Genomic DNA, 21,228 nt, shown 5'->3' on the forward strand with positions numbered 1-21,228 from the left:
TACCTTACAAACCAAAAAACTTTTTTTTGTTTAGAATTGAAAATATGTTCAATTTACCTGATCAGCACACAAACCCTGGAGAACTTTTTTTCCCCCAAGTAAATTAATCTGAAATGGAATCAGATATATCCTGAACTGAATATCGCCTCTCGAAACAACCATTTATTATCTTTTTAGTAAATTTCTGTGTACAATCAGTAGCACCTACAGTAACATTTCCACTATGTAGCTACACTCTAAGATTCTATGATAGTTAAAGGTTTGTGCTTTTGAGACATTCCTTGTAAGGAACAAAAGGTGTGATGCTTCATCACGGCCACGAGGAGGCACTGTTAGCCCATCAGAGCACTGTAGGTCTGCTCTGAAAGGACAGCATAATGTCCATCACAGGCTATGAAGGCCTGAAGAAAGAGGAAAACATATCTACTGTGTCCTCAGTTGGCAAAAATAAAAGCGAAAGAAAATGTTTTTAGAGTCGTTTTAGCTCTGGGTGAATCCAGAAGGGCATCTTAAGAATAAGTCAATACCTCACCAAGCTTTAATATGAGTTAAGATGATGTATTTATTGGAATTTATCCTTTTCTTCAAGTCTTTTTCCTTTGTTTTATTCATATATCTCTTGAACGGAAGACATCTGATTATAGGAGAGACAATAAGGCACGGCCCCTCACAAGGTCAGGTCAATAATGATGTGCTCAAAGATCTGTGTGTTTCCCTTGAAGCTGGATGAAAATATAAAGTCCCTGCGGTCAGTGGAGACGACGGTGAATGAGCGTGGTGCCTGGATGTACACTTCCTTGAAGCGGTCGAAGATTTTCTTTTCGTCGTCCCACAGATAGATTTGCGAGAACGTATAGTCACTTCCCAGAGCCAGGTAGTAGCGGTCCTTGAATGTGAATGGTTGCAGGATCATGGAGCCTCGGGACGGTACAGCCTGGATCTCTGAAAACTGCTTGGGCCCCCACTTTAGGACCTTGGAGTCACCAATGTAGCGGGTCATGGAAAGATAGAGCTCCTCTTTGATCCGGAAGTGTTTCACAGCTACCACGTCCTCCATGTTGGGGATATCACCCTGCAGGATGAACTTCTGGTTACTACGGCTCCACTGGTAGATCACTGGAACCTGCGAGCGACTTGCCAAGATTAGGTGAGCCTTCCCATCGAGGTTCAGAAACTCTGCGTCTGTGTCACGGAACCACTCGTGCAGGGACTGGTATGAGTAAAATCCGTTATCGTTCCACTTGTAGAGGGTTGACAAGCCAGCTTTGGAGCTGTCTGCGATGACAAAGAACCAGTCTGTTCCGATCTGAAAAGCCTCGATGTCATTGGGCTTGGAGATCTTGGAGACTTCAGTGTCCTGGAACTTGTTGAACCGGCTTTGGTCGTCATCAAACTTGTAAATGTGGGAGCCACCAAACAGCTGAGCCACAATGACATAAACCTCTTCCTGGATGATTACTGACTTGCAACCAACAATGGACTGACCTGTAAACAGAGGAACACAGGTACAACACAACAATTAAACTCAAACTTAAAATGATGGTTTAACTTGCAACATTCGACTTGCAGCAGCTAACTCTCAAAGCTATACTCCTTTGTATTAATCTAAGCTTATTTGACCCTTAAGCTGAAGCTAATGGCTTAGCTAAGAGGATTTTCACACCTGTAGTTTGTTTACTTTCGTCCAAATTAGCTAAAACCTGTTGCTACAAATGGTCTTTATGCTTTACAAAGATTACTCCACCACATCCCACAATGCAACAGAACCTTAAAACTGTTGTCACATTTGCATCAGATATCTTTCTTTTTGCCGAAACACACATAAGGATTTGCACTGGAAATTGACAAACGCAAACTTCACAGTATTTCATCAGGATCTTACATTGATAGATCAGTACAAAGGAGTGTATAACTGTGAAGTAAAAAGAAAAGGAAATATGGATTCAACTTTATTCATAAATAAACTCACATTTGTATTCAGCCCTTTTAACTTGATACCCCTGAGAATCTGTGGCGAGGCTCAAAAATTGATATTCACAGATGCTCTACAGCTGACTGAGCTTGTACTATTTTGGTAGTGACATGTTAAAAAAAACTTTAGAATAAAGATTCTGAAAACCTTGTCATGATTCTTCTACCTAGTAATTCTGCATTACATGTTGTTGGTCTGTCACTTATAACCCCGATAAAACACACATGGTTGTAATTTGAGAAAATGTGAAACATATGTTGGGATGTAAACATATTTGGGAAGTAAAATGGAAATATATGCCCCACTTATGATCTTCCCATGGGAAACTTTCTGAGAACAAAATGAAGATACATCTACTGCACGTAAGACATAAACTTCTGATAATGTTTCAACACTTTACTAGATACAGGGTGAAGGGATTTCCTTGCCTGTGATGTTATCATACGTCCTGAAGTTCATCTCAATGTGGTCCCACTGTAAAACCATGCAGCTGTCTGAGTTGGGAGCAGCAATTGTCACATAGACATCATTCTTGAAGCTGAACGTATCGACTGACAGAGACTCAGAGGCCACGGACTGGTGAAGGACAAAGTCTGCGGAAAGGTGAAATCATGAGGGGAATTTTTTGCCTAGAATGACGCTGCTGATCTGACCGACGTCAGCAGTGAAGCTGACTCAGGCGGTTACTCACCCGTCGATATGCACTCGTTGTGCAGGCTGTTCATGTCATTGAGGCGCTTGCCCTTCATGTCGTCCGGTCCGGCACACACGACATCCGACACCGTGGCGTTGGTGCTCTTCAGCCACATCATGAGCCATTTGGCTCTGCAGTCGCACTCAAAGGCGTTGCCTCGCAAGTCCCTGCAGGGCAGAACCAGTGCGGGTTGGTTGCAGAAGAAAACTCCGACCAAAGAAGAGCATTTTTACAAACCTGTGGTGAACTTACAGCTCTATCAACGAGTCCAGGTCAATGAAAACGTCCCTGGGTAAGGATTTAATGTTGTTGTTTGCCAGAGACCTGGAAAACATCGCCAGTGAGTGAACATGCAGCATATGCGATTAAAAACACAAAGGGTTTTTAATCAACTGTGGGACATACAAGTGAGTCAAGTCCCTGAGTCCTCTGAAGGCATATTTAGATGTCGTCTCCAGCTTGTTGCTCTCAATGAACCTGTGGATTAGACATTAAAAAAAAAGAGTTGCAGTGATTATGGTTTGAGATTATTAGACATGTATTTTGTTGAAGTGATAGATCAAAACAAATACCACCTAACAACTGTTAAGTGGATGGAAAATGATTAGCGATTTTACATTTTTCTACAAAACAAAAAAAATTTGAAAGTCACCACAAATCCTATTTTGCATGCAGGTAAAACGGTTCAGTTTTAGTCTCATCTGACTTTCTTAAAACTGTTGTCTGTCTCCTGCATGATTTGTGGTAATCTACAAAAAAAATTACAAAAAATTATTATGACCATTACTTTAGGAAGGCGACAAACTGATACTTGTAATGGCTTTCTTTCAATAATGACTTCTTTCTTGCCATACTTTCATAGCGACTAGGCATGAGGAATGCACAATTAATCGTTGCCATGTTGACAAATTCTCCCATCTGAGCTCTGGAGAGCTGCAGCTCCTCCAGAGTTATCATTTGTGCCACTTTTATGATTAATACCAAAATATAATTTTATGTTTTATATTTTAAGGCATATCCGTAGTCCAAATGCCAACATGTATGATCTTTTTTTTTAAAATAAAGAATTTAATAACACAATAACTCACAGGTACTCCAGATGTGGAAGGCCTGAGAAGGCATCGTCTCTTACAGTCGTTAGGGAGTTTGAATTCAAAAGTCTGCAATTGATATTAGACAGGTTAGAGCAGATTAAAGAACGCATAAGATCAAATCTGAACCAACCAAATGTTTCAGCACTACATATTATGTAAATAAATGTGAATTCAAGAGATGAATCAGTTTGTAGTTATCACAAAATTGTATTGTTGACAGTAAGAAAAACCCAGTTCTCGATGCATCAATAAATTTCGGTTTTGTACATATAACTCATTTTGTGTATAGTTGCAATAAGACTTGTCCTATAAGACTAAACACATACAGTTTTGCTCAGAATCATAGTCCTTATGGTCCTGTCTACATTTGGGCCCTTTAAAATCCACAAGTCAATAGATGTGAAGCTGATGCTAAACAACCACAGAAACAAAGATTGTGAGTTTTTTCCCACTTGTATTTAAGTACAAATATTTGGTTGTATCACCATCAGAGGTGGGTAGAAACTAGCTACATGTACTCAGTTACAGTAACTTGACTAATGCTTTTATAATAAAATACTTACAGGAGAAGTTTTACTACACTGTACATTTGATCATGTTTTTCAATAGAAATTCTTCATCCATCACCAACTGTCAAACATGGTGATGGCAGTATCATGCTGTGAGTCTACTTTACTGCTAGTGGTGCAGAAGCTAAACGGAATGAGGAATGAGAACTGCCTCTAAATTACTGATTTCTCCCTCAATCAAAAGCTAAAACACACAGACTTTGACACAACTGGGTGTTTTAACAAACTCACATTAAAACTTGGTTTAGATTAGCTAAAGTAGGCTAACATTAACCTTATGGAATAACCTCAACCCAAATTAGATTTAATTTTTTTTTAAAGTATTTCAGTTTGCAGTGATTCTTGAGAATAGGGACAAAACAGGTCCTATGGATAAAGCACAAAATTTGAATAAAATATATACAAAATATAATTTTTTCAAATATCTGACTAAACTAACCTGGGTCATGTGAGCACAACAATGTATATTTTTCAGGTATTTGCTGAATATTTTTTTATTTTAAACATTGTAGTCGGTGGATGATGCCTGTAAAAGCCCTTGTCCAGGAGCAGAACTCAATACATTATAATAGTTTAAAACAATTAATGAAATACTAAAACTATATATTGAGACAATTAAGTATAAGTAGTCATATAAACAATTACAAAAGTATCAATAAATTGAATTAAAAATTATTTTTATATATTTTCCAACTCCATTGAAATTTGTCCCTAGTTTTTGTCAACACTGTCAGAAAATGAAAAGAATGTAAAAAAAAAATCAGGCATTATTGGGGGCACCAGAACTTCTGAGAACCCCATGACCACTTCCTTTCTCTTCCTTTGCTAAGAGGGCTAGTTAGCTCTGGTTAGCTTGTTATTCTTTAGTTTTTTCTTCTTTTTATTCCTACGTTTTTTGTCACAAYCATGATGTGTCAACACCATAACTGACAATTTACAAAACTTTTATGAAATTTTGTGAAATAAAAGCTTAATTTTGGTATAATATAAAGATTTCATGGACCTGTTGAACTAGAACATGGCCTCCTTCAGAATAACATCAGATAAATTGAGATAGTTTGGCTTTTTGTCAACTTCGTCAGATGTCAACTCCATCAGAGTTTTTCTGACTCTTTCAGTTAAATTGTTGTCAAATCTCACTTAAATATGCAATTAATTCATTTAATGTAATTTTACATTAATTGCATTACTTCACATGTATAAAGTTTTTCTTTTTACTCACTAGTTTGTCACCACCTTCAGTTCTGTGTCAACTCCGTCATGCGCTGTCGACTCTGTCAGATGGACTTTTGTTGTTTTTTGTTTTAAATAATATTTATTTGGTTTTTTTGAGAAGCATTTGTCTGCAAAATGAGTAAAAATATCACTAATAGGCTCATTAAAAATTATTTTTTATTTATTTTTGTCAGAAGGTGATGACAGCGTTCTAGGTCAGGTCGATTAAAAATGTATTTTTTTTTAAAAATGTTGCAACTGGGAACCTGCACCTTAGCATCTTTACATTTCCAAAACATTCTTTGTCATATTTGTACACATCAGGTTGAGAAATAACAAAAAAAATTATGGGAAAATTAAAACCCATTTTGTCCCTATATTCTCAAGAATCACTGTTTGAATAAACTCTACAAAATCTGCCAGAAAGAGTGACTAAACATCCAGGCAGAATAGAGATGAGTTTACCTAAACTTCCAACTGAAACTACATCAGACCGGCAAATCTGCTTCATCTCTTGTTTATGCTGACATCCAAGCTGTCGCTGCAGTTGAGCAACAACTGAGATTAATGGGCCCTTGAAAGCACCTCATACAAATGGGGAGCTGCGCTAAATGCACACAGGAGGGTTTTCATTATTCATTTCCACACTTTGAAAGCTTTTCTTGCTGGAAAATCTGAAAGCCCACATTACAGTAACTGACTGACACCGCAAGTTACTGGGGGATGCAGTTGGCAATGAAAACCTGGCATTATTTATGCGTAATGCCGCGATGCAGTCTTACTGTGTGCTGTATGTGTCACAATAAACAGTTTTAGTGGAAGGATGGACGCAATCTGAGAGTTATTACAGGGAGTAAAGGTGTTCTTACAGTAGCTGGAGGGTGGGCATGTGGGCAAACATTGCCTCTCTGACCTCGGAGAAAGTCCCATTGACGATACTCCTGGATGAAGCAAGCACAAGGTAGATTTTTGATCAAATAAATTCGAGCTTGCACGGTATTACTCGATTTTTAATCGAGGAATGTATAGCGCATACAGAGTGTCCCGCGCAGGTACAGTGCATGGAAATTATATATATTTTTTAAATGATATGGATAGTGTTTTACTTACAACGAAGTGATCTCGTTGGGGGAAATCCGCGGGATGTTGGAGGACCCGACGCATATGATGGACTCCTTGGAGCAGCTGCATGTTGAAGGGCATCGGAAAGCCTTTTTCAGAAGAGCCGGCTGACACAGGCTGCACAGCGACACACACAGCAGAGCCCAAATCCTGAGAGCTGGCGGCATCTTTCCTGTCGGGCTCGCATGTGTGAAGTTTTTTTATTATTATTATTATTATTATTATTTTTTTTTTATTAAAAAGAAAGAAAAATAAACAAATTTTTCCTCCCCCTAGTGGGTGGATGAGGTGGATAGTTGTAGGAGAGCTCGAGATCGTGGCAGATGGCACCGCGCGTTTCCACCCTGCACCATGAAATGCTGCACTGGCTGCCTGACATCAGCAAATCAGCTGCAGTTTCCCCCTCTCCGTTCGCTTTCATTATTTATTTAGAGGCGGAGGGAAAGGAGGGGACTCCAGACTTATAGCTGCTGGTTAAACAACCACATGTACCCCACAAGTACAGAACGCCGTCAGTGCCAGAAAGACGTGGATTCTGTGTAGGATTTTTATATTAGGTTATAATCGAATTACTTTTCGAATTAAGGTTAAAAGAACACTTCTGGTACATTTTGACAAAAAAAAAAAATCTAACATTCCACTTCCTAATAACATAATGGCACATTAATTACGTTCATTGGATTGTTTTTTTTTTTTTTAACGTATTTATTTTTAATTAGTGAAATGTTTAGGCAGTACAGAAACGTGGCGGCTACAGGACTGGATCTCTGACGGTGCAGAGCTGCAGCAGCACCACGGACAGCGCCTCTACGTCCATCCATGCATCATCTGCTCTGGCTGCACACACAGAGAGCAGCACCATACATGCGCGCTCATGTTCATTTGTGAGCAAACACGCGAGAGGAGAGAGAGAGAGAGACACTGCAACATTTTGTCCCGGAGCAGGCGATGCTTATGAGAGAACAATTACTCATCAGAATGCAGAGGTTAAACCCACACGAAATCTCATCACATGCGGCTACGGTCAAAACAGTAGAAGATCCATGCGTAAACGGTTGATTTCATTTGACTGCAATAGGAACACAGAGCATCTCGACTCAAAGCAAAACGTGAAGGGAGTCGCAAATTTACGTAAAGTGTGGGGAAAAGGGTAGAAAGTCTAAAGACAAATGTAAACATGGACTGTGTGAGAACCCAATTATGCTTGGAGATTCGTCTTTCCAGTGATTCACTGAACAAATTACTTGGTCGGGCAGCTGCTGTTTCTGAGAGCTGCTTCACATTTGTGTTGCACACATTTGACCAGATAATGGCACATGTGAACAGGTTGTTGGTACCTCAACAACAGTAACTTGAGGTTTTCACTCCTTGTGAAAACCTCAAGTTATTGAACGGATTTTGCTTGAAGATCCTCTCAAGGCTGCAGTTATCCTTGCTGCTGGTGCAGCTTTTCCTACCGCTGAACTTTATATCAATATGCTTGGATACAGCACTCTGAGCAACCAGTTTCTGAGCTTTTGCGTCATTAACCGTCTTCTGGTCAGCAGATTTCCCCACGGCTGTGTAGGAGATAACCTGTGAAACTATAATCAAAAGAATTTGAAGAAATAAAGGTTGGAAATATGTCATGCTATGTGTAACAAATCAGAAATGAATGAAAAATCGTTTTCATATTTACATTGTCTTAAATGCACAGGTATATATAGATATATCTGGGATACTCCTTGCAAGAAAATGTCAGAGTGATGGACAGTTTTGCAAAATAACAGATTATTGAGCAATAGCTTTTTTTATTTATTTATTAGTTTAATAAACCTCCATAGACGGTGCAGTGAATCATCAGTGAACTCCTGGCAGGTTCTAAAAGTAAACACTGAGGAGCAATTTGTCATGTCCAGAGGATGCTTGGAGCTCTGATTGTAAGGTGCAGCCAAAGGAGGAGCTCTTTCCCCATGCTTCACCTTTTTCAGGAAATCAAAGAAGCGCCATATTTGTAGTACATCTCAAATTGATTACTTACATGCTCTAGCAAGCTCTGCTGCAGTGCTTACGATATCAGCAACAGAGGCAAAGCACTTTTTTTTCTTCCTTCATGCCGAAGAGCAGCACCACTGAGCACATTAAAAAACATTTTTTCCCTCCACCCCTCAACTTTTCCAACCCCTCCAGCTCCTCTTCGGGCTGCTGCATTGTACCAGCCTGCCGTCACTGTGCAGTGTTTTTCCACTATATTTTGTTAATGTTTCAGTACAGCTGGGAAGTGTGGAAATGTGCTGATACAACACCAAAACCATCCCAGAGTCCAGCCCACTTTCACAGGCTGCTGAGTGGGGGTTGTTCTGCAGCTGCCTTTGCTTGCACACGTATTTCGGAGCGCGCAGGTGGGAAAACATCTGGGAGCTAAAATTACACGTGAAGTCGAGGCTGGTTTTAACGTCTTCCTTCTTCTGCTTTGAAGCAAAGATCTCCTGCGGTCGGCCTTTGTGAGCTGCATGGAGATGAAGCCCAGATGCGGAAAACACGTTGCAGAAATGAAATCGGAGAGGAAAACTCTCTTGAGGTCCTGAAGACGTCTTGATCTCTTTAGATGTGAAGTGAAGGTTTCCCCTCTGTAAACACAGGGCTGATCTATGACCGGGCCCCTATCATTGATTATCTGTAACTGAGGCTAAAAATAGAGCGAGCTAATCCACTGAACAGGCTTCAGATGGAGTTAACAGCTCAGCAGCATTCAGATCACGTTACAGCTCGCTGCAGAAGACACCGCACAACACACCACATCGCAAATCTATATCTATTTTTTTTTTTTTTACATTCGACACAGGGACCGACTCAGACGTCACAGTGCAAACAGCTTTAATTAAAAATAAAATCTGTAGAAATGATCAATCTTCTGTTTAACAAACATTCAAGATTGTACCAGTCTCTTAAAGTATCAAACTAGATTAAGAGGTAGGGAGCTTAAACTTCCTCTGCTCAGTCATTCTTCATCCGGCGCCTCCTGATCGGCCTGAGGTTCTGCAGAGCAGCTGCCCGCCGTTTTCCCATGTTTCTTCAGAGCTTTCAGGCATTTGTCGAGTCTCTTCATGCACAGCGTCACGTCGTCTCGGGTGATGCCCACGGCCGAGGCGGCGTTGAGGTACGGGCAGGGGTACGACTCGGAGTGCGACATGAATCCACGAAAGGTGTGACCGCTTATCGTCTGCTCCTTACCCAGCGGTATCACCCTGGAAACGAGGACGGAAGAGCGAGTAAATGATCAAATCTTCTGCAAAAAAGTGTGGAGCCCCCTAGAGGTCATGGGGGAAATTATCTACTTTTGCGTTACTTTGCTAAATTATCGTGTTCCCTTGCGATAAATGAGAAAATACAACCTGGTCTACTTTATATAAAGCTATTAAAGCCTATTAAATCTAAATAATTTTACATTTACCCATAAAATTCTTTTTGTTGAACTGCACATAACTTATTTTGAATTAATTGTTCAAAGCTTCGAAATGACTCATTTTTTACATAATTTTTTTCAGCACAAGTGTGCGCACTTTATGTCCACTACACAAATAGCCATATGAGCGAAGCTAATGCTTCCTTGTGAGTTATGATTCGAGGCCATTAGTGGTTTAATTTGGGTTTTATTTGAAATGGTGTACCAAACTTTTAATTATTGCTATAGTGCAAAGGCTACTTTTAAGCCCTTTGTCTCACCTTCTAAACCAAACTCTGCCCCGGTGTAATGATACGCTTGCACCTCCGTCAGCACCACCTAGGCTCACTTTAATGTTAAATCAATTAGGAACCAGCTCCTAACAACGGTATGAGAAACCATTATGGCGGAGAAATGCACTGTAATGAAAGGGTCGATGTGTGTTAATTGGTTTTTTGGAGATGATTTGTAAGGAACAAAGAAGCTTCCCCTGAAAGTATTGATTTGGAGAATCAACTTCAGTCATTTCTGTGACTGTAAAATGTTATTCAAGGTGAGACAAGGGAACGAAAGGCCTCCTTGTCTCACCTTGGAAAGGGCCATCTGACATTGTTCCCCAATGTCAGAGACAATGGCAATGTCTGACAGCTCTGACATTGGAAAACATTCCCAAGAACTGTTTGTGTCGATGCTTTCTTTCCCGGACGTCTTTTCCACTTTAAGCAGAAACAGTCCATTAAATTAGGCGCTGGCTCTGATAGAGCGGACTGTCTAATCATCTAAAGTAGTTCCAGCTCATCCATTTACCCCGATCAGTGGCGTCTACGGGCCTGTGTCCTCATTCGTTCGGCTCATCCTAAATTTGTTTTAAAGTTCAGACTTCTGTGTTAAAAAGCTCCACATCCTCTTTACTTTTCACTCCCCCGTTTTCTCCCAGTTTGCCACCGTATAGATTTAAGCATGAATGTATTTTGGGGACTTTTAATTTGTAGACTAACTAAGGGAATAATTTTTGTGGGACTTAAGAGGTTTTTTTAAATTTTTTATAAACCACTCTGTGGATATGTTCAAAATGTGGGATAATATTGGTTTTCATGATGTAGTTTTCTCACTAATGTTCAACAAACCTCAGAGGCCTTCACAGAAGAGCTGCATTCATATCTAGATTAAGTTACACGTCGACTACTTACTAATTAGGCAAATCTGAACGCAAAAGGTCGCAGTGGATTTCATTTAGGAGTATCAGAGGAAAGAGGATCTGAATACAAAAACCTCTTTCAGATTAAATACCCTGTATTACATCAAAGTTTGTGGTTGTACTGCCAAAAAAAAAAAACAACAATCAAAAAAAGTGAACCAAATGGACAAAGGGGTGAGAATGTTTACGCGCAACCAGTTTTCATACCTCGCTCCTGACACCTGTCGGGTGAACAGCATGGAGCCGAGTTGAGTCACCGCCTGGTTGCTGGAGGCCTGGAGACCGTCTAGAGACATGGCTGAAAGAGGGGAGAGAGGAACCACACCCAGCACACACACGCACAAAGGGTGAACCGGAAAGGCTAGAAACATAAATTCTGCAGAAACGGACGACATGCTGGTTTGAGATCAGCACTTTGAACTTACCCAGCGATATGGGATTATGTGGGGTGTGAAGCAACCTCTCGCCGTGTGCAGAAGCAAGACTCTTCAGCTCCTCAGCCAGGAAGGAATAAATCTCCTGCGGGCAGAAACATACAGACCATCAGGAAGCTATAAATATAGGAACAACCACGGCTTTATTTAAACAGCAGCAGCCTTTGGAGTTTTGTTTTCGTTTTCGATAATTCAGCAAATTTAGTAGCAACGGGCTAAATACGTGTCCGAAATAAGTCTGTGTGTTTTTTCCCCCCCGTTTCGGTTTCACTGAAGCCAGAGCGTCCACCGCCCGTCTCCTCCTGGCTGGGATGTTTTGTTTGCATCACACTTCCACCTCCGGGATCAATTAGAGGAGCAGGACAGGAAGAAAGCACGCCACTACACCGAGCACGTTTAAAAGATGCTGACAGAGTGTTTAGCACGGAGCGTGAAGCTGCTCCTGAAGGACCGAATCAGGTCGAATGGGTTCAGGACACAGACGTTACGAGAACCAAAACCGCACAACAACGAGGCGCAGTTTCCTTTTTCCCTCCTTCTGTTAGCATCGGAGTCCCTGCTGAAGCTCTAAAAGGGCGGGTTGTCTGCAACCGCAGGCGTGTGTCTGCTAAATCGGAGGGTTTTCTCCTTCAAGAGTCAAACACAAACAGTTCTTCAACCGCATCAAGGGTCCCCATGTGCCCCTTGTTCTTCAGGGACAAAGAGCAACTTTATTTTCCCAGGGCAGAGGAGGAGGGACGCAGCTGGCTCCGGCCGCCCAGACAATCTTCTCAGTGTTTGGGTCGAAAAGTTCCTCCGTGAAAACAACACGCCGGCCTCTTGGCCGTGCTGCCGGACGTTTGCCAAATCGGTGCTACATGCGGCTTTAAGTGAACCTCAAAAGATTGAACGTCTGAATTATTTAAAGCTCGTCTCTCCCTCTGGAGAGATGCGAGGAACTCTCCGGGATCTGCAGACACGACGGAAAAACCTATTTTGGACATTAATTATGCATTATGGTGGAGCGGGACAAATCGATGGGCCTTAATGCTGCCGGGTCATACGACGGGCCAGATGAGATTCGATTTTAAGGCTTTATGTTTCAGGACGTAATTAAAAAAGATCAAATGGTCTGTACTGCATCTCGCAATTGAGCAAATAAAACGTCAGATGAACATCAAATAACTTATAATTTTATAATATATTTAGTGAAACCTGACCTTAAAAAAAAAAAAGAGGGCAAAAAACAAAAGCCGTTTTAACTAAAAATGCACCCAATGGGAAATATTGAGATGACTTAGACTTGAATTTTATCAAATTGTACACTTTTAGTGCACAGCTTTTTAGAGTACAAACAAATTGTTCTACAACTGCAAACCAAAATAAAAAGCTTTGTATTGTTTCAAAATAAAACAAATCCAAACTACCAAAGAATTACCTTGCTTTTCTTTTTTTTTTTTACATGGACAATATGGCTAAAAATATCTACATAAAAGTACTTCCTGTTCAGAATTGTGAAATCCTCTCAAGTTCAGTCACAACATTGCGCCCCACTAATATCCATTTACAAATTGTTCCATAAATGTGCACATATTTACCATTTCTTTCTTAACAAAGGTTTTAGATGTAGTTTTACAACATGGTTTCTCACTTTTATTAAAAATCCTCCAAATCAAAGAGAGCCATGAAGGCACAAGAGTGGAAAAGCATCCAAAGCCTTGAGCATAAATGTCAATTTAGGTGAAAATAATAAAGCAGACTTAAATCTATAAACAAGCAGGAATAACAGCCACAAATGTGCCTCAAATGTAACCTTTAACCCATCAGAAGCCATGATGTCATCATCAGCTCAGATTTCCCTTTCCGTTTAAAGAGTTAATAATCATTATATGTAAACTTCTGGTATTGGAGTCATTAGCAAAAAAATCTGTGACATGTTATTTTTCTCATTATTGTGACATTTAGTACGGTAAATAAAAAATTTTGGTAATTCCGACAACCCAAAAACACATTTGGTCTAATTTAGCTTCAGACAGTGAAAAATAAAACGTCTATTCATTTGCTGTACGTACATTTCTGGTTTCAACCGTCTGTATTATTTTATTATTTAGAGAAAATCCACAATATATTCAAGCAACTTATTGTTTGCAACTGACTTTGTATGATATATGCTTATTCCACCAAAACAAAGAGACTTTAAATAATTCATTTAAAAAAAAGTAAGGAGTTTCCCATAAGGAGTTTATGGAAACCTTTGATAAATACTGTACTTAAGAAGGTTGTCTCTGACACTTGCTTAGATTTTGTTAACTAAATTATTCTCATTTCTAATGCAGTGTGATTCATCTGAGGTAAAAATAAAATAAAGTCGGATGAGGATTTTTAATCGTGGTAGGATACATGATCTCATGCAAGTCACGTTTTTTTTTTTTTTTACCATAATAGTATATTTCTACTACGAACCGAGGTGTCATACAACTAAATCACTGACTAAATCACTGACAGTCTCCTGTGTGATTTTCTTTTTTTTTTTTTGGCTTTGAAGACATCATATAGTCTGCAATTTGTTTCAAAGAATATTCCTTCAGAACGACGTCAAAATTACCATTTTAAGCGGATCCGTTTTTGTTGTTGTATTACGCGAGCTTGAAGGGAGGCAGATTTTGTTCAGCACATTTACAGCAGTGTGGAGGAGTGGGAATGCTGCAGTGCCTACGGTCTGAAGAGGGGGAATGCTGCATTGTGAGTAACTCAAAAAGTTCTGAATCAATTTTATCTCTCTCCAGCACAGCCCTCCTTCTACAAAGCAAAGTGCTTGCTCAAGACCAGAGTCCCCGCTTTCAGTCGGAGTGACGGCCAAAGCCGCACGCAGCATTACAGCTAGAACGGGGCTCACCTTCTACAGGCTGAAGCAGCCATTTTAGGTAAAAGGCAACAATACAACATCAGAAACTAATTCATTTACTGTACATCTGCAGAAGTATTCACACAACCCTTGAACCTTTTCGTATTTTGTCATCTTTCAGCTGCAAACCTCAATGTATTTTAATTATGTGATAAAGTAATCAAAGAATTTCTAAATCTTTTACAAGGATTGTGTTTAAAAAATTCTGAAAAGTGTGGCATGCATTTGTACTTAGCCCCACCAAGTCAACACTATCCTGCAAAGCTTAGATGAATTCTCTATTCCAGCACACCTGAATCAAATGAATGACTCATTATTAGGTCTCTGTAGAGCTAACTAACATACTAATGAGGGATTTCAGTCATTTAATTCAGGTGTGTTGGAACAGGGATGCATCCAAAAGTTAAAAGGATAGCAGATCTCAAGGACTGGACTTGAGAATCCCTGATCGAAGCTCTTCTATTGTAGCTCTGGCCGTATGCTCCAACTGGTTTGGATCCAGGTTTGCTCTGTTTTTATCTCCATTTATCATCAACTTTGACCAGGTTCACTTTTTCCTCCTGCAGTGTTTGGTCTTGAACACAAATAGTGTTTTGTCAGTACACTAAAAACCACCGTAACCATTGGAAACTAAGCTTCAGGACAAGGGGTGAAATGGGATATAGGATGTTTGTTCACCAATTTTCTTTAAGAAAACTCTGAGACCTACACACTGGATTTAGACTGAGATTACATTACACACAATTACTATTTAAAAGGTTCATTCCTTCTCAGAAAAGTTGGTTGCACATGTCCCACTTTTCAGATTTTTACCTTCAGAAGGAAATTTTGCCTTGGTCTGTCACATACAATTTAAATAAAACTAATTTTTGTGGTTTCAACATGGTAAACAGTGAAAAAAAACAAAAACATTGCACTGTTGATGAAAATACTAAGAAGAAGTCCCACCTCGACACAAGAAGAAGCCAAGCTATTTTCAGCTTTAGAAAGGGTAGCGTCTGTTCTCACCTTTCTCTCCGTTAGGTACCTCTTATAGCCGCTGGCTCCCAGAGTGAGAAGGGTAATGAGGACATCGAGGGAAGGTGAAGCCGATGCTCTACCTGGACGTAGGAACACCAGAGGAGATTTGAGGGCAGTTAAAAACAAACTAGGAAACAAACAAAATCTTCCCATAATCAGTTCCGATTCATGACTGGCATGTCAAATACTTAAAAGGAAATAAGCTTTATTTCATGCCTTGTTAATTAAACATTTTAGTTGTCCGATGTATAAACAAAAAGCATAGTGTTCAAAGATGTCGAATTAAAAAGTGTAAACAAGTGATTTCCTTCATAACCGTGTAACGGATCAATACTGATCAAGTGGTTATAAAATAATTGGTATCGGTCTCCGACTGAACTCAAGTACTGATATTTTTTTTATCAAATACTGATTTTGCCACCCTTCCCATTCTGTAATATCAACAAGTCCTACAAAAACTAAGTAAAGATGTTAGCATTAGCCTGGCAATTCAGCAAATTGCTCGGCCTGAAAAGGACATTTTTTTGAGCAACAGCTAAATGTGCCATGTTATACATATCATTAGTAACAGAAGACATAAATATGGATGTTCCGCTGACCAGATGTTAGAGTATTACAGATCTGCCCTGGTGTATAGAGGACAAAATTAGGTAAACAAAGAAATATGTAAAAAAAAACAACAAAAAAAACATGGATCTTGTTAGGGAGTCAACTGACAGAGGTAAACGGGATGCAGACACATAAAACTAAACTATCCTCACTACCTCAAATAAAGAAAAAAAGGTTAGCAATAACGGATAAGTTAGAAATCTATATGGAGTAAAATATATATATATTTCATGTGAAAGTCGGCTTTATCAAGAAAACCACCGAGTGCATCTGTAAGCTTCAGTCTTAACATGGAAATGGGAAAGTCTCATCTTTTTAAAGGAAACACTTGTGAAACGAATCCTGTGTTATCAGCTGTTTCTGTAGTCAGAACCAGTCATATTCTGATTCAGATATGACTGGTTTGTTGCTCACCTGGGTACATCTTGCTTATCTCCTGCACAAAAGACTCATCAAAACCTGCGATTATGGCGCCACCTACTGGAACCATGAAGTTCTTGTCCAAGCTCTGAACAAAGGCGTCGATTCTTCCCACACGAGCCCCCTGTTACAAACAAGAGACATTCAGGGCACAAACACAATACATGTTTCTAATTAGTAACGATTGAGTTCAAAGAGTTCCACGGCTGTCAGATGTTTACATAAATACATATTAATTAATCTAAAAAATATTGGGCTTTTAATGATGCATTTGACGTTTTTTTTTTTTTTTTCCAATGTGCAATGATGACACAACAAACACTATGTATAGAAAAAATTCAGGATTACACACGCATATTAAATATATATAACACTTTACATCCTAACTACACACTTTCTGGTGCCACCAACAACTCCTGGCATAACTCTGGCTGAATATTCGACCTCTCTCCGTAGCATGATTTGTAAAATTCATGTGCATCACCGGCTTCTCTGACCTTTTAAGAATAATCCATGAATTCCCAAAAGGGCTGAAGTTTTGCTTTATTAATTTCAAAATCTATTTTGATGTGCATTTGTATCTCCATCAGATTTTCACGCAGTAAAAATTACACTAAAGAAAATGTATTCAACCGCTTTACTCCCATCAAGTCTTAGCTGCTGATACCTGCTGTATAAGATGCATGCATTTGGATGTCTGCACTCCGTACGCGTTGTTGACGATGTGAGGGATGTCATGTTTGGCGCACATAGTGGCCAGTTCTTCAAGCCTGGAAGATGGAACGAGACAAAAAACATAAACAAGCAGCGCTTTCTTTAGTCACACTCTTGGGGAAAAAAAACTGAAAAGCTGGATATGCTTTGTCACGGAGATGCTGCAGAAGTCTGAGAGTACGGCAAAATCTTCCACTAACCTGTCGGGGACCCGGGGAGCGAAGCAAGACGTTGTCGAATGAACGCACAGGATGTTTTCTGCTCCAAGTTCGTCGATCTTGCGTTGAACCGCTTCCAGGTCCGTTCGCAGCTCATCCCCCTCCGTGACGTTCTCCACAACTACGGGCTCAAACCCTGAAAACAAGAACCGCTTGTTATTAGAGAGGAATGCTGTCCCAAAATAGAGGTGGAGCAGAAGCAGGGTTTAAAAAATAGCTTAAATCAAAGATACTCTGTGAAGTAGGAACTTTTCAAAAGGACTCTTTCGTTAAAAGGAGGTCAGGTTGCCGTGGATTTTGAACGCCGACCTGCTGTGATCATGGACTTGAAACATGACTTCTGGTCAATGCGAGGCCAGATGATGTAGCGGGCCTTGGGTCTGCGGTGACGGAGGGTCAGGAAGCACAGAGTCAGGCTCATTCCTGTTGCCATGGGAACAACAAAGCAGCTTGCCACACTGCGAACACCTGGAGTAGAGAGTAAGATTGACCTTTCACACCGAAGACATTTTTAGACTTTGCTGCATACTGGAGTTTTTTTCTCATCATCAGGCAAAAGTGTTTATGTTATAACCATTGTAATTTAATTTTAATGTTAGAAAAAAACACTACACATTTTTAATTGAACTTTTTATTTTGAAATGCTGTTTTTATGTTGTTAAATGTTTTATCTCACAGGTTGACATTTTTCAGTGAACCTGCAGAATTCTCACCCGAAATCTTCAAGATGTCCAGAACAACAGAGTTTGTGAGCTTGTTGAGCAGACTGGATCCTGCGGCTTTGGGCTGAACGGCAGCGATGTCACCCGACCGACCGATGCCGTGGATCAGCCTAAACGAAAACAGCAGTGGTGGATCAGTTAAGTTCACTGAGATTTATCCTGCTGCAGAGGTGCTGCTCTGTTCCGGAGTCAGATTTGGAGAGAAAGTGGCATTTATTGATGGAAAAGAAAAAAAAGTTAAACTTCCAACAAGAAATTTCACACATAGTGAGAAATTAGGGAAAAGGGAAACTTTTCGCACCAACACAGAGATTCACGCAAAATGTTGTGCAAAGTACACACTTAAATCAAATCTAAACTTTGAAAATGTCAAAGCAATATATATATATATATATATAAAAGTCAAGAGGCATCAGGTCTAAAGAATAGTAAGATCTGGGTATTTATTTTGAAATATTTTCTGTCAGGGATCAGAAAAACTTCAAATTAACTTCAAAATGCACATCTGGTAACCCAGGGAGGACTGGTTTGAGACAGCTGGGTCTTTACACTCCTCACCTTTTTAAATTAACCTTCAGCAAGGACATAGAATGAGCCGAGAACAGCAGGATTTTTCATCACTGCGATTATCAAAATAACGACCAATGAGCAAGAAAAACTGTACTCAAAGACCATCTTCACCTCACACCTCCCCAATATGAGCGCTTGGTCAGTTATGAAAGCGATCTGAACCTGTAATGTCTCCTCGCCACCAGGCTGGACGCCACGCGGCCCTCCCTCTCTCCGACACCGCAGTTGCCGAGGAAGTTGTTGCTGTCCATCACGGCCAGCTCGTTTAGGAACAGCTCCACAGTGCTTTCGCTCCATCCCTCCTCCGGACACTTACCCTGTGGAAGCACAATGTGAGAAGAAGGTACAGCTGCAGCAAAGCAAAGCAAATGTTTCTAACCCAACCTGGTCCAGTAAATGTCTGATGAGCTGTTCGTGGCCACGGCGAGCCTGAGAGCCCTGGCGGATGTAGGACGACGAGACGGTTTTCTCGCAGAGGGTGATGTTTTCGCTGTTCATCCCTGCTGAACACATGACCTGACATCAGCCTCACCATTTTATATCTTGGTTTTCTTTTGTATTTTGCATGACGCACAAAACTGATGTTTTGTCTAATAAAACTTTACCTACATACATCACTGATCTGCGTCTTTACCTCTACATTCACTTGCCCAGACAGTGCAGGTTTTGGTTTAACCACAAAGCTGAAAAAATACTTTTATCCCAACAAAACACCACCAAAAACCTGACACCTGTGATGAAGACGGACGCATGGCGTCGAAACAGGCCAGGTATGGCTGACGATAAAGTAACTGAGTGTCTAATAGCAAAAACGCTTGTTTTCAGAATCAGCAAGTTTGATTTGCTCTAATAATTACTTTCTTGCAACAAACAGTCACGATTAATCAATGAAGTTCTGGGAGAGTTCAAATCAAACATTGAGCCGCTTCATGTTTACGAATGTGGCGGCTGCCAACGGCTTTCTCTACAGTATAAAAAGCAATGAGCTGTGGTGACCTGAAATTCTAGAATCATAATGTAATGTTTTTCTATAAAAGGACTATAAAAAAAATACAATGTACCACTTAAGTGGCTCTACTGAAATTCCTTCCTTGGAGCTAATCTATCCATCATCATTATAGTCTTCATGATGCAGGACAAGTAAGGGCCCGTCTGTCTCACAATTTGAAGAGATTTGTGTATCATGTTTTAGTAGAGCTTTTTTTATTACAAATTGTGACACTGACTCTTTTGTAGTTCAAGATGAATAACGCATGACCAAAAATAACTAAACAGTTTTAAAAAAGCATTAATATGCACCAACTGGTTGCAATTTTTTGGTCGATCGTTGATTACCGATCTCTAAAAACCCTGATCTCCCGATTCCGATTCTGGCCAACGGCAAATTTATTTTTTTTCGCCGCAACAATGTGGTGACTGCAAGCTTGCAGACATGACCTAGTGGATGGGTCTGTCAGTCAAACCTCTCTCATGGGAGAGCAGAAGAGGACAGTGGTTCATTTTCAGACCTTTGCTGAGGTAGATAACATCTGCTTCACATGCAAGAATCGGCCGATCATCAATCTCCCAAAATTAAGGAAATCGACAATAAGTCGGCGCACCACTGGTCTTAATGGTGCATCAATGGTACTCCTAAGAGAAACAAAAACCAAACAAAAAAAAACAGGATAATCCTTAAAGAAAACTGCTCGAGGCAGCAAAATGAACCAGCACATAGCAAACAATGTTATCTAAATCCAACTGAGAATCTGAATAAAGAGATGGAATACTGGTGTTCACAGGCATATCCTGCTGCTTTTAAACTACACACTGCAAATAACCTGAAAACAACGCACACCACACTCTTCAGGTTTTGCAGAAAAATGATTGAAAATCGTTCATTTTACTTCCACATCTCTGCTACTCTATCACACAGCATTTCAAGTTAACAATACGCGCAGCTTTCCCGTACGTATCCCAAAGGTATTGAGCAACTTACCCGCAGTTGTGCATGCAGACCAAGCGTCTACCTTAACACAGGTACCTGACGTCTGGTCACAGCGTGGCAGACGGCTGCCTCATGCTTCGGTCAGCAGCAGGGCTGACACCCGGTGTTTGCTAAGCTAATGTTTACCCCCGTGAATCGTCACTTTGGTCACACTCTAAAAATGGCGCTCGCCTTATCGCTTCTTCCTCCTGAAAACCCTCTTGAGTTTCTGACTGTGAAACAAACCTCCTCACAATCTGAGGCGGCAGAGGAACATGCGCAACTTGCACCGCGGTGGACAAAGGTTGAAGTCAGAAAGCAGAGCGCTGAGCTACGGCAGGCCGTCACGTGACTTCAGCGCGCAGATCACGTGATCGCTGTTT

The 21,228-nt window shown here is 40.3% G+C and overlaps 2 protein-coding genes across 5 annotated transcripts; both read right to left on the reverse strand.

The window, feature by feature from the left end:
- Positions 1-92: 92 nt before the first annotated feature.
- lgi2a (leucine-rich repeat LGI family, member 2a) lies at positions 93-7,041 on the reverse strand. Its single transcript, XM_008435824.2, has 8 exons — positions 6,655-7,041; positions 6,414-6,485; positions 3,755-3,826; positions 3,072-3,143; positions 2,919-2,990; positions 2,664-2,833; positions 2,401-2,565; positions 93-1,485 (listed from the first exon to the last, which is right to left on the reverse strand). The coding sequence occupies exons 1-8, from the start codon at positions 6,831-6,833 to the stop codon at positions 668-670; spliced, it is 1,620 nt and encodes a 539-aa protein (XP_008434046.1). The 5' UTR covers positions 6,834-7,041; the 3' UTR covers positions 93-667.
- A 2,464-nt stretch (positions 7,042-9,505) lies between these two features.
- sepsecs (Sep (O-phosphoserine) tRNA:Sec (selenocysteine) tRNA synthase) lies at positions 9,506-21,228 on the reverse strand. Of its 4 annotated transcripts, none has more exons than XM_008435827.2 (13): positions 20,858-21,228; positions 20,388-20,511; positions 19,264-19,382; positions 19,042-19,196; positions 18,301-18,419; positions 17,897-18,055; positions 17,570-17,723; positions 17,323-17,425; positions 16,650-16,779; positions 15,615-15,706; positions 11,714-11,807; positions 11,496-11,586; positions 9,506-9,893 (listed from the first exon to the last, which is right to left on the reverse strand). In XM_008435827.2, the coding sequence occupies exons 3-13, from the start codon at positions 19,375-19,377 to the stop codon at positions 9,647-9,649; spliced, it is 1,458 nt and encodes a 485-aa protein (XP_008434049.1). In that variant the 5' UTR covers positions 19,378-19,382; positions 20,388-20,511; positions 20,858-21,228; the 3' UTR covers positions 9,506-9,646. The 4 variants fall into 4 exon arrangements, with proteins under 4 accessions (XP_008434049.1, XP_008434048.1, XP_008434051.1 ...); XM_008435826.2 differs by having other exon boundaries at positions 19,264-19,379; positions 20,858-21,227; XM_008435829.2 differs by lacking the exon at positions 20,388-20,511.

Source organism: Poecilia reticulata, linkage group LG18 (assembly GCF_000633615.1).
Source record: "Poecilia reticulata strain Guanapo linkage group LG18, Guppy_female_1.0+MT, whole genome shotgun sequence".
Lineage (NCBI taxonomy): Eukaryota > Metazoa > Chordata > Actinopteri > Cyprinodontiformes > Poeciliidae > Poecilia > Poecilia reticulata.